Consider the following 14,177-nt stretch of genomic DNA (forward strand, 5'->3'; position numbering starts at 1 on the left):
AGTCATGCTAAGACTTAGGGCTTGACCTTGGGCAAAAGTAGAGAGAGGAGGCCTTGGGTCTGTCCAGTTGTAGGGCATATAAGCATCTCCAGTTTGACACAGGAGAGAGCTTACAAGGTCCTACTGAACCTGCACTAAATTTGGAATAGTTAAGTACCCAGCTTTGCTTTATTTTATCCCATCTATGTTGGGAGGAGGGGAACGTGTACAGATATACTATATGTGTGTACATATATAACATGCATATAAATGCATGCTTGTATGTGTGTGTACATATGTGGATTTTGGTATTCTGTTAACATGTAGTATTTCTCCGTGTTGCACTTAGTTTTGGAATTGGTTATTTAATGTCCTACTTCTCAGACTGGAACTTTATCAAAGCAAAAACTGTATGTATCTCTCTAAACACAGCAAATGGACAAAGGCATTCCTAAGGTGTTTTATTATCTGACTGATTGGTTAGAGGAGCGAATGGACGCTCAACAACACTGAAGGTGTAGAAGGTAGGAGGATTGAAATGGAGCATGAACTTAGCAGCCAGGTGGTCATTCGTAAGGGAAGGAAGGTGGGCACCTAATTGGCTGAGATGAGGAAGGAGAGGGTGCACCTAGACCGCTCTTTCTGAAGACCCACTGACAAGGTTGGGCACCAGTCCAGGTGACTCTCTAGGCTTACAATTTGGGGTCCCCTTTTACTTTTGAAAACACTACTAGAATACATTCAGGTGGGTAAGTTCAATATCACTGCCTGATCCCAAAAGAGGAACAATGACCTCATGACGCAGCTCACAGCCAGGCCCTGAGGCCATTCCCAAACAGACTGCCATGCAAGCAACGCTGCCATCACAGCAGCGACAAAGATGCCGAAATGCATCTCGGAATAGGTGTGTTTGCTACAAACAGTCTAATTCTTCCTTTCTTTGTGTTAAGTTCTAAGTTAAAGTCCTATGAAGAGGCTAAAGGTGGCATGCCTAAGTTCCTAGAGTGAACTACATCCTTCATGGCACGTGACTAAATGTCTGTATGTTCAATGGGTACTAATTTCTTTGCGCACATTAGGAAAAATACATCTAGATCATCAGAGTCATGATATACCACATATGACAAAGAGTCATTGGCTGGTGCATTAAAACTACAAATTTAAATTGTTTGCCAGGCATGGTGATATATGTCTCTAGACTTAGCTGTTTGGGGGACTATGGAGGATGATTTCATGTGTGCATGTGTCCTATGTGCTATTTTAAGAAACAAGCTGTGTACATTCTTTAGTTATGTCAAAGATCATCAGGCTGGTATGTGAATAGTTCAAGCTTGGGAGAGCATGAGCAGTGAAATGTGGGGTTCCAGGGCCTCCAGACTTGAGCTCAGATCGAAAGACCCTAAGAAAACTGCGGAACTTCGTGAGTCTCAGATCCCTCAGCTACGAGCTGAAAATACTTGCTTTACAGGTTTCGAGGATAAAATGAAATCAATCATTAGCGTCCCCCCCCCCCCCAGAGAACCCTGGGTGTGCAAGCTGACGTTCAGTGAGCACGGCAATAATGTTGGTCATCCGAATATTATACACGGACTCAGACCCAACCCAGCAGTGTGCCTAATGGAGTAATGTGCCCATCTATTTCAGTCACCCTTTCTTTTCCATTTAAAATATACAGGGCTGCAAGTGGGCACTCCCTAGGCTGCTGAGGAGGGGTAAGAGCCAAGGAGGGACAAAGGTTAACAGGTACTTGGTAGCAATTGCAGTAGTAGCCAGGGCAGGTTATAGGATGCAGAAAGGACACTGGCAGATCAGCAGTCTGTGTTTCAACAAAGTTGCTGCTCTCCCAAGAGCATGCAGTGATGGAGTGACGGAGCGTAATTATTAACCCAGACTCTAAACATAAAAGGTAAATGACCTGTGCAGAATGGAAGCCAGGGACAGCCTTATCAAGACCAAATCAGCCTCTTTGATCTTGAAGTAAAACTGACTCACTAATGTGAAGCTTCCATCTCGGGTTTTTCCAGACACTAAAGTAGTTGCCTAATTCCCAGCTGTCTGGAGTTTCCAGTTCAAACTGGCCTTGGAGAAAAAAAAAGTCCTACCTCCTTCAGCCCTTGGGGGAGTGGGGGGTGGGGGGGTCCTACCACCTTGTTGGAGCCCACGCTCCATTCAAAATATTATAGATCTATACCACTAACGCAGAGGCACAGGGCTTGAGAAATATTCCAAAGTACTTAAAAACAGTCTGTGTACAGATAATTTATTCTACAGAAGGGTAGAAAGAGGGGTAGAGCAGACTGAAAACAAGGAAGGGTAATAATAATAGGGAGAGAAGCTAAAAGTGAACACTGGATAAAGTAAATACAGAACACATAGGACGAGTCAGGATGAGGTAAAGACCTTGATGAAAAACAGGGAAAAGAAAAAAGAAGGGGCAGCTAAGCAGAGCCATGACAACCAGCATCTCTTGCTGCACTTCCAGAAGCTTCTCCAGCCTGCCTGCCGCTCCAGAAAGATGATCTGCACTGAAGCATGAATTAATGAGCATGCAAATCACTCCCTTTATCTGTGAAAATCGAATTTAGCTGCCAATCCTGATTGAGGGCACACAAGCGTGCTCACAGAAAGAGCCTGGCTCCCAGGGAGAATGCCTTTTTCTCTCCTTAAATCAAAGCTTGCATAAGCCCATGGAGACGGCTGCAGCTGGAGCCACAGGCTCAGTGAAAAGTGGAGGGCTGAGGACAGTAATTATAATTAGTGGTTATATAACATGTTTGTTCTTCAAAGCGCTGTACAAGGATCGGCTAATTAATAGCTTACTGTGCCCCATGCAGATCCCCTGGTTTTTCATGTAGTGACTAATCCTTGTGCCCCCACTGAACAGTGGCCACAGAGGACCTTGAGCAACAGGACAAACAGGCAAAGGTGCCACAGCTAGGCTCCGCTCAGTTCTGGGAGAAAGCCGTCTTACTTCCCCCAGATAGGTCCTGGAGGTGTGATAATGGGTCAGAGAGGCCATCAGCCTAATTCAGCTCGGGGCCTCAGAGACACTGGAAGACGGGGCCCTGGAGTCCTTGGTCTCGCTACAGGCTTGTCCTTGCTTCTTTGCTCAGCCAGTGAGGCATCTGCAAAGCAAGGTGACCTAGATCTCCGGCTTCTCCCCTTCTGTCCCCTCTCCACTCTCTTGCCTATGTCTTCTGCAATTATGATGGCGATAACGGAACGTAAAAATCTGTCTACACCAAGGATTCCTTACCCACAGGCTTCAGCAGGCTATGATGCTTTGAATTTCCTTACAGGCCACCACAAGGACATACAAACATGCATTTCCTCGGGGAGAGGTCTGATTCTTCCACGACACCGTAAATTTTAGAAATGTAGGGCTTTGCACATAGCGCACACCAAATCTCAATCTTTGGAATAAACAGAGAGGCAGGATGGATAGCATCAATTTTTCTCTCTCTCTCTCCTGGATGGGGAAATGGCTCAGCTCACAGGTGCTTGCCACACAAGTGTGAGGACCTAAGTTTGACACCCGGGACCCCCATTAGCAAGCAGCTTGGAGGCCAACCCTTGCGGCCCTAGTGCTGAGAAGACAGCCAGGCAGATCTCCAGAGTTTACTGGTCAGCCGCATTAATCTAATTGGTGAGCTCTGGGCCAAGGAGATATCCTGTCTCCAAAAAAAGGTGGATGGGCCCCTAGGAACAATACCTGAGGTTGACTTTTGGCCTCCATGCACACCTACACACACATGGTCAAATGCACCTGCATAAACATACTTAAACACACACACACACACACACATATACACACATACATATTCAGAAAAATATAATTTAAAATGTAGTTATATGTGTATATATGTATGTATGAATATACACACATATGAGAGAGAGAGAGAGAGAGAGAGAGAGAGAGAGAGAGAATAGAATAGAATGTTTCTCAACTCTAAAAAATAAGGAAAATTACATAGGCCTGCATTGTTGATATACCTTAAAAATATTATGCTAAGTGAAATAAGCCAAGCTGAAAAAACAAAGACCAAAAACCTTGAGTCCCATGTGACTCTGCCTCCACAGCGTGCCTACAGCAGTCACATCCTGTGCGATAGGAAGCAGAGTGGCAGGGTCTGTGTGAAGGAGGGAATGGAAAGTTCCAGCATTAAAAACGTTCTGGAGACTACTTAAATAACAATATGGATACACCAATAAACTGCATATGGAAAAAGAAACAATGTAATACTCTTTTTGTATTTTGACTCAAATAAAACCTAATTCCTTGCATTGTGTCATCTTGTGTCTTAAAAGCTGTCATGACAAAATGTGTTAAGAATATACTCCTCTAAGAAAATGGCTCATAGTACAGATTTTCTCGTCTGGGTAAGGAGAAAAGGCAAAAACACAGCAACAGCAAAAAACAACAACAACAACAAAAATATGGTGAATTATGGTGTATCAAGGTTTGGATGTGTAAAATTCTCCCTATATTTCATTTTCCTAATCCGCCTTCTAAATCATCAAGACTAAGCTGATAAATCTTAAGCCAATGCCCACCCGGTAACTGGCAGAGGAGGCAGAATCCCTGGGAAGGCAGCCTTACACTCCCTGCCCCCTCTGGTGCTGTGTGTCCAGCAGAGTGGAATCTGTACCTGTGCATGCATAAGTGACCTCACTCCAGGAGCCCTTCTCTGTGCAAACGGACGTGATCTTTCCTCCAGGACTCTCAAAGCCCTCCTGACAGACATAGTGAGCCACACTACCCTGCCTGGAGCTGTGATTCGCCACCAAGATGGCGTTCCGCACTTCAGGAGGATGGCCACAGCTGATCTCTGCAACGAGAGGCAACAGGACAACGGCCATGAGCCCTGATGCTTCCATCCCCCGCAATTAGGAGCTCAGAAATAAACATTTCATGATGACAGAGGCCATCCATCCGGGGAAAAGAGAAAACACAAACTCCCTCAAATAACTCAAATGTAATTATATAAAATTAAGGTTGGTCAGACATAGGAAACCGGTGTGCCTGGATTTAATGAAATTTTCAAACGTGCACAGAGAGAGAAGAGGCAAATTATGAGATGGCTCACGTATAAAGCTCCTTGTCTATGAAACTATACTTCTTGGGGTTCATTTACCTGCTGAAGTTCTCTAGAGCGTTACTGTGTATGTTCAGACCCTTACTCTTGAGTGGATGGTACCACAACTGTGGCAACTGTTGTCAACCGGACGGTAATAAAATATTACAGGCTCCTTGACATTCTTAAAGCAAAGCAAGCAGAAAGTGCTCATCTTCCTAGATTCACGTTACATGCAGCTGCAGCTCTCAGGGAAAAGTCACTTGCAAAGAGACAAGGGAGACCAGAAAGCATTAAGGTGATTTGAAGTTGGTTTTCTACAGACCTTAAAGGATAGTGGGCTATTTACACTGAACTTTACGTAGAGGAAAGCGCAAGATACAGCCGATTAGATCTGCCCAAAGCAGACTTTGGCACACAAGGAAGTTATCTTCAGACACTTTGAACTTTCAAAAACATCATCTATACCACTTCTGACAAAAACTCAGAACCATTTAATAAACTATTGGCCTAACAAGTACTTGTAAGGCCAGCACTTTGGCTGAGGTACGGCGACTGAAAGTTCAAGGCCAGCCCTGGCTGCAGAGTTAAGACTGTCTCCAAGACCGAATACGTGTGTCAGATCATTTCTTCCCACCTCCTCTTGCCCTCCGGCTACAGACATTGACTATGGCCTCTCAGCTTTCCAGTTCTCTTCTTTGAAGTTCATTGGTTGGGATGACTTCAATGGTAGGTCTACCTTTCAGATTACTTTCCCAGTATCTTTTGGGGGCCTCTTTTTTTTTTTTTTTGTCATTTTAGATAAAGGACATAAAACATACAAATAAATATGAATGAGGATGCAATTCTGTCTTTAATATTGAAACAACAGAAACAACTTAAATGTTTACCAAAAGAGAATCGGGTGCTAGGTGTGGCGGGCCTGCCTATAATCCCAGCATCCAGGAAGTGAAGGCAGGAAGAACAGTGAACCAGCCTGGGCTACAAGAGGCCCAAGAAGAGACAGAGAAAATTAGGCAATACTACTGAGCAGTCATTTAAAAACCAGAAAGATCCACATGCTAGTGTGAAAAGATGTCCGTGATACACTAGTGAGTCAAACAGCAGGTTTCATCTGTGTAAAACACACAGAAGTCTTTTTTGCATGGGTTCCTTTTCTTCAGTTCCAAAGTTAATTACATACATATGTTGGGCAATTGATTGTATAGTGTGTATTTCAAAAATACATAGGAACTTGAAAAATACTCGTTATTGTCTGTTAACAGACCGTTTCGGGGAGGTGGGGGGGAAGTCAAAAGTAACCCGGTTTGACAAGAAAACGAATCAGAGTAGGTATATCTTAAGAAGTGGCGCAGACGGCTCTTGGGGAAAACATGTATGAACAATGAAACTGACAAGGTACACAGATAAGTCTCTGTAGCCATTTAAACTGGACCACTTGATATGATATTCTTTTTTTAATGTTTATTTATGTAATTTATTCAGATCATATCTCATTTGTTATCCCCTCACTTGTATTGATGTGATATTCTTAAATGATTCTAAAGGTCGAGTAAGGTAGAACAAGTTGCAACAGAAACACAATTCCAAGGGTTTTCAGTACAACGGGAGCAGTGGGGTCTAGGGACAGGCAAAGCTAAACCTGTCACTGATGCGATGGTGTACAATGCTATGCAAGAAAGAATATCGGAACATAAAGTAAAAGGGGGGTGGGGGGCGCTGTAGTTCAGTTGGTAGAATGCCCTCTAGACACCTGAAGTTCCAAGCCCATCCTCCGCACCACTAAGCAGAGAGCAATGGTGCACACGTGCTCCCAGCATTGGGGAGGCAGAAGCAGGAGGATCACAAGTTCAAGGTGAGCTTGGTAGAGCACGCCTTTAATCCCAGCACTTGGGAGGCAGAGGCAGGAGGATCTCTGTGAGCTCAAGGACAAGCTGGTCTACATAGAGAGTTCCAGGCCAGCCAAAGATACATAAGAAACACTGTCTCTTTCACACGAACTCTGGTGCCCCATATTTGGCCATGTTCCCTTCATGAGGAGGCCCGATGGCACTCGGAGGAAGGATAGCAGACTACCAAGAAGAGACTTGATACCCTAGCATCATATTCAGGGGGAGGAGGTCCCCCTCAGTTACAGTCATAGGGAAGGGGAATGGGGTGAAAGCGGGAGGGAGGGAGGAATGGGAGGATGCATGGGGTGGAATAGCAATTGAGATGTAATATGATTATTTTATTTTTCAATAAAAAATGTGTTTAAATAAAAAAACACTGTCAAAAATAGATGATAGATAGATAGATAGATAGATAGATAGATAGATAGATAGATAAAATAAATTTAAAGTCAGCCTGGGATACATTCGTTCTCAAGACACACACACACACACACACACACACACACACACACACACACACACAGAGCAAGGGAGAACTATATGAATCTCACATGTAGGGCTAACCTTGGTGGTACCCGGCTTTGATCCCAGCACTCCAGAGGCAGAGGCGGGCAGATCTCTCTGAGTTTGAGGCCAGCCTGGTCTACAAAGAGAGTCCAGGACAGCCAGGCCTCTGTTAAACAGAGAAGACCTGTCTCAAAACCAAACCAAACCAAACAAACAAAGAAGCAAAACCCCCCAAAAACCCAAACAACAAAGAATCCCACATATAATCAGTAATCTCAGCTGCTCCTAAAAATGAAACAGAAAAAAAAATCCTTGTGATATTCATTTTGATTTCAAGCTTTCTACTTCATGTGTAGAAAGACAGGAAAAGCTGCCATTCTTAGCATCCACACCTTTAAAGACAGAAGTTCACTTACTAGGCTGAAGCATTCTGAGTAAAGCAAACGATATCTAATGTTTCTGACGCCCCCATCAATCACACTTGGCTCTAGGAGCAGGCAGTCTCACCAGGCCTGTTGGTACAAGCAGTCAGCCCCGTTACCTGGGAAGCTGAGGCAGGCAGATCACAAGGCCAGGGGCTGTCTGAGCTGACGTCAAGGCCAATGGGAGAATGAAAAAAACCTTGTTGCAAATAGGAGGTAAAACATGGACCCGGGGCACAGCTCCGTGGCAGAATGCTTGCGTGGCATTCACAACCAATCCCCGAGGCTACCAAGAAGAACCAGCAGACAAGGAAGCCAAGCGGGGAGGAGGAGGTTTCTCCTAAGTCCCTGATACAGAATGAGAGGAACCTGCTCTTCTCTGTCTCATGATGGATGCTTAGCCTGTTGGAGGACCTAGAAGCACTTCCTTAAGAGATGCTTTCCAAATCAGAGTCGCATCTGCTGCCATTGGAACTAGCCAAAGGCCTATAATAAATACAACAGCCCAGCTCACCCCATCAGTATCCTGGCTGTAACTTAGCTTTCAGTCGACACCAACACAGATCACAAGTGGTTGTGGGACCAGAGTGAGGCTTCATAAAATCTCAGCTCTACTTACATCTTAGGTCCCACACTTGCTCACAGGTCTCTGTTTCTCTCCCTACGTGTTTAGCTGATACAAGGCCCCTTAGCCTTTACCATGTTTTTCCAGCATCAACCCTTTACTGACCCCCAAACACTGCAAGGCACTGGTATTGTTTGTGTGCACATGAGCAGTCAACCAAATGAGCAGTTAATGTTTTCTAAAACTGTCCGGTCACTCCCACACAAAGCATGTAGCTTAAGGCAGGATTCAGCTAGAGAAAGTAGGAGAAGAAGTAAGGGACAAGGGCTGAAAATGGAATTATCAACGAAGAACTGAAGTTGAAAGTACCAGCTCTGCGTACCCTGAATATGGACTCCTAAAGATCTTAGTAAAGAAACCCAGCAGTAGATAATTGAATTAGTAAAGGAATGTGAGTTCCAAGAGAATAAGAATATGGAAGCCGGGCGTGGTGGTGGCGCACGCCTTTAATCCCAGCACTCGGGAGGCAGAGGCAGGCGGATCGCTGTGAGTTCAAGGCCAGCCTGGTCTACAAAGCGAGTCTAGGACAGCCTAGGCTACACAGAGGAACCCAGTCTCGGGGGAAAAAAAAAATATGGAAGATGGTGAGGTTAGTTTCCATTCCAAACACATTCAAGAGGCACGATGATTTCAGTTGTGGTTACAAGAAGTTTATAATTAATAGTTTAAAAATCACCAGACTGATGAGAAATCATTGGCTTGGTCTCCGGAGAGGAAGAGTGGAGGCAGACAGTGCCTATAGCTCTGTGAGTTCCCACTACTGAGCTGTTCGCATTGCATAATCCCTTGGCAGAAGAGATTTAGAAATACTGTGTGAGGCAGGTGAAACACTGTTCTAAGCATCTAACAGTAAGAGTCACCCAGGGAGTGTATGGCAGAATGCATATTGGCTATTGGGGCTTTGATGTGCAATGGCCTCTGGAGGCGCCGTGCTTGAAGCCTTGCTCTCTAGCCAGTGGCACTGTTTTGGGAGGTTGCAGAACCTCTGGGGTGTAGTAGATCCAAGCTGGGAGACAGATACCACTGGGCATAAGCCGAGAACAGCATCCTAGCCCTGCTTCCAATCCCCTTGACTTCCCAATCCCCCAAGATAATATGGTATGCCACCAGCTCGTGGTGTCATGACCAGAACTGGCCATTATGCCCTTCCCATCCTTAAAGGACCAGTCCCTTGAAGTATGACGCAAAACGAGTCATTTTTACCATAACTTATTCTATTAGCTGTTTTGTCACAGCAACCAGAAGAGTAACCAACACAGAAACCAGTGCCAGGAAGTGACGTCACAGCCGCTATAAAGCTGATCTTGTGGTTCACAGACCTTCTGAACTAGCTTGCAGGAAACATGTTGAGGAATTTGGAGCTCTGAGTTAGAGAAGCCTTAGAATAGAGCTTAATGGGTCATTCTGGTGGAAGCTGGGAAGACCAGAATGCCAAGAGAAGCACAGATAGTGAAGGCCCAGCTCACAAGCTTCAGAGAACAAGGTTCTGCTGGGGACTGAGCTAGGGGCTATTTGTGTCGCATTCTGTCAAAGAGCTTAGTTGTTCTTCCTGGCCCCTAAAAGTCTAAGCAAGGATGAATTTAAAAGTACTATGCTAATTTGTTTGTTAGAGGAAACTTTAAGATGTCATAACATTAAGGATGTGGCATGGCCACCATTCACTTAATCTAGCTAGCTCTATAGTGAGATTTAAAAGCAGAACAGAAAGAAGGTTTTTTTTTTTCCAAGTGCACTCTTGGCAAGGAAAGGAGCATAGGAGACAAGACAGGTGTGGACCAAACAGGAGTTGTTAGATTAGCATCATTAAAAAGACACCTCAAACCCTGAGGTGTAAAGGCACAAAAGATAGGGTAACGTTGAGAACAAGATTCCCCGCCCTCATCCCCATCAAAGGCTCTAGGATGTAAAAATGCAAGCCAATGTTAAAACTTTCTTTTAAAAGGAGCGTGTCTCTGGTACAGGCGCAGGAGTACATAAGCAGAGAGCGTCACTCCAGGATTTCCTGCCCCTGCTCAAACAGGACTACCTAGGAAATGTTTTTCATGGAGGCAGGCAGACAGGCTCTCAGAGAGTACCACGGTTGTGAATGAAGGCCAAGATCCATCTCTGTAACAGTGGAAGTTGGTGGTGATAGTTCTGCAGGTACGCAGACCACAAATGTTACAGACTCGTCGCAGAGGCTTACGTCAAAATTTCAGGGGGGAAAAGGCAGTGAGTCCAGACAATGTGTGGCAGGGTTGGATTCCCTAAATGGGGCTCCCTGAGTAGGCTGTGCATAAAACTGTGATGGTTATGGTAGACACGTCAGACATGTGGCTGAGTGCCAAGGAAGACTTGGCAAGTACCAGGTAGAGTTGGCCCAAGGGAAAGGACACAGGTGCTTCAGGCGAGCAGAGCCACTCAAGGCCCTTGGAGCCCAGACGATGCTACCACAGGCCCTGAATACTGAACATGGCGCTTCAGAGGCCGGTGCCATCCTTGGTAGGTTTCAGTCTTGCTTTGGTCCAGCCTTTCCTTGCTATCATCCAGTTCCTCTCTTTGGGACAGGAAGATTTACCCTCAGCCACAGGATCCTCCAAATACGTACCTGTGTTTTGACTTCACAGATAAGAATATGCCTATAGTTCAGGAAAGACTTCAGACTACAGACTTTTGACCAGTGATGAAACTGTTAAAACTATAGGGACTCTAAGCGCTGGGCTAAATGTGCTTTTAGTTCTGTTATGGTTATCATGAACCTACTGAGGGCAGAAGTAGAACATTATGATTTCAGTGTGACATATCCCTTGTAGGCTCACGTGCTTGAAGACTCCATCCCTAGCTGGTGGTACAGTTTTGGAAAGTTGTAGGATGTTTGGGATGCAAAGGCTTCCTGAGTGACGTGGGCAACTAGATCTTGAGGATTACAGACTGGTCCTGAGCCCAGCCCAAGCTCTCTGCTGCCTTCCCTTTGCAGAGACAGCAAAACTACTTCACAAGCTCCTACTGGCGTGGACTCAGCCTCTTCAGCTGCCGTGCCTTCCTCACCGTGATGAACACATGACCCAGGAGAAACCACTCATCTCGGAAGTTGCTTGCCTCACGTATTTTGTTACAGCATTGAGAAATGTTAACTAGTGTGAGGAAGGGCTACCTCTGCCTCCACCCAGAGAGAACTCTTCTGGCTCAGTGGTACTTAGTAGGGATCTTAGATACACACACTTTTATAAAACTCAGCTGATTCTGATACACCGGGCTGTCCTGTCTGGAGAGCACAGCAATGGAATCTGAATGAAATTCATTACGTGACTCCCGAGAGGGCTCAAGAACTGATCACTACTCATGGCAGTGCTCCACAGTAAGGACCATCTTCCCATCATGAAGGCAGAGATATCTCAAGCAGAGGTAATTATGGGATACCTCAGAGCTCCAGCGAGAGCTGCTGCATCTCTGAAATTGTCCAGTGCTTTCCTCTCTACCTGCCCTTCCCCTTCCAGAAGCACTTTCTCCCCTCAGATCTAAAAGAACCCTTCTCAAAGACTAATACTCCATGACTGACAGAGCTGTGGGGGACCAAAGTTGCCTCCATTCTTTTGGTCTATGCTAATTTGTTCATTTATGTGTTTATTAAGTAGCTAGTTCAGCACTGGATACAATGGACACAGCTGTCGCTCTCACAGAACCTGGTGGATCAGTGGACAGAAAACAAATCAGACTGTGGTAAACGTAAAACATTAGGTATTGTAACATGGTAGCAAACAAAAGGAGCTTCCAATGGGGGTGGGGGATAATCTGAACTCTCAGGAGATGTAGCCTCTTCACTGGACCCGAGGGCTGCTCCATCCCTGCGCAGAACTAGAGACTATGTCAATCAAATAGAAGAGTCCCCCAAGGCAACAAACGCTGACTCGGATGCAGGAGGAGGAATCATTCTGTGTAGGTCGCTGTTGGCGGGAGCATAACGCGGTACAGTCAACATGGAAATAGGTGCAGAGTTTCCTCCAAGAGCTAAACCGGAACACCGCGTGCTCCAGCTACACCTTTCCTGGGTACATGTATTATAAAGAAATCTGTCGAAATACTGCAGAGATACATACTTAAGTATGGAATCGGCATACGTAAGTGATACGAACACATACAGAAAGACAGATTTACACATCCAATGGAGCGTGATCTGGCCTGAAAGAACAAGTCATGTAGGCTCCAGGGACTGTCTGGGACTGGAGATCACAGTACGTGGTCAGCCATTCTCGGAAGCATCTCATGTTTTCCCTCATATGCAATATATATATGCAAATATATATATTTGGTTTGGTTTGGTTTCATTTGGTTTTTGGCTTTTGGTTTTTCAAGACAGGGTTTCTCTGTGTAGTCCTGGCTATCTTGGACTTGCTTTGTAGACCAGGCTGGCCTCGAACTCACGGAGATCCACCTGCTTCTTGACTCCCAAGTGTTGGGATTAAAGACGTGTGCCACCACTGTCCGGCCTGCAATCTATATTTTTTAAAGGATGGAAAAATAGAAGACTATCTAAGAAGAGGTGATGGGTCAGGGAGAGATGGGGAGACTAAAAAAAGGGCACAGAGGTGTATGAGTCTGACCGAAGGTATGTCATATGCCACAGGTCTCAACACTTTGGTAACAGCCACATTACATTCACTGAAATCCCACCATATGTAAGTAGCCTACTTTTAAAATATATATATATATATATATATATATATATACCATCACACTTATCCTCATGGAAAACTATGTGAGTAGACGGTTTCTTTTAGCATGGTGTTTACAGATATGAACATGGAGTTTCTTAGAGTTTAAAATACACCCAGAAATCTCACTACTCGTCAAAGACAGAGGCCACCTTCGCACTGCACTTTGTGAGAGTCACAAAAAACAAAAAAAATGTGGGATCTTTGCATCCAGGCACCTCACAATGAAGGGATCCACCCCAGGCTCTGAATAGGACAGACATGAAAAGGGAGCCAACACTTGAGATGAAGTCACACAAAGGTGCTTTCAGACTACAAGGACTCTGTGACAACCCTCCCAGCCCAACCTTGTCTCTGAGAAATTTCCCAGAGCAAGAGAGTTTGGGGAACCAACCTCCCAGCCATATAGGCTTCTCCACCTGAGCTGTGTGTTGGTCGCCATTTCCTCATTGTTGAAACATTCCCTCCTGGAGGGAGGAGGGAGGCTGACAAGACTCGGGAAGCTTGGAAAATGACAAGCCTCACGAGGCCCTGCCCAGGCTCACATAAACAGGGACATTACAGTGAGAGCAGACTTCTCAGTGGAACGGGCTGCAAGTTAGGCAGGACTCAGTTTTCATGGATTGTCCCCTATGCTGGGGTGAGGTTTTCTGTGATGACATACCTTTGAGTCACCTGTGCTCCTGTATGTAACACTCCCAACTTTGCTCCTTGACTGGCAAAAAAAAAAAAAAAAAAAAAAAGAAAAGAAAAGAAAAGAAAAGTGACTGGTTCACCAAGCTAGACATAGTTGGAACCATTTGTATCTTTGGTGCTTTCTCTGGGGTAAACAGGTGTTTGTTCACATGTCCCCAAGAAAAGTCACACAACATTGTAATCCCCACCCCGAAACTTTGGTGCCGATGCATGACATAAGGGTCTGACCTGTGTCTCGTCTGGAACATGGGCCTCTCCTGCCAGATAGTCCCAACAAGCTTAACGTCATT

General features: G+C 45.2%; 1 protein-coding gene across 6 annotated transcripts in view; it reads right to left on the minus strand.

The window, feature by feature from the left end:
* Positions 1 to 14,177, minus strand: part of SUSD1 (sushi domain containing 1) — a 120,014-nt gene that overhangs the window by 66,652 nt on the left and 39,185 nt on the right. For 4 of the 6 annotated variants that reach the window (XR_014773102.1, XR_014773103.1, XM_084749701.1 and 1 more), the window contains exon 6: positions 4,629 to 4,808. The exons of the other annotated variants lie outside the window; for them this stretch is intronic. Coding sequence is in view for 2 of the 4 variants with exons in the window: in XM_084749701.1 (XP_084605827.1) it covers positions 4,629 to 4,808 (180 nt within the window). In the remaining 2 variants the exon portion in view is untranslated. The remainder of the gene's footprint in view (positions 1 to 4,628; positions 4,809 to 14,177) is intronic. 6 annotated transcript variants of the gene reach the window in all.

Source organism: Acomys minous (genome assembly GCF_964271855.1).
Source record: "Acomys minous genome assembly, chromosome: 1".
Classification (NCBI taxonomy): Eukaryota; Metazoa; Chordata; class Mammalia; order Rodentia; family Muridae; genus Acomys; species Acomys minous.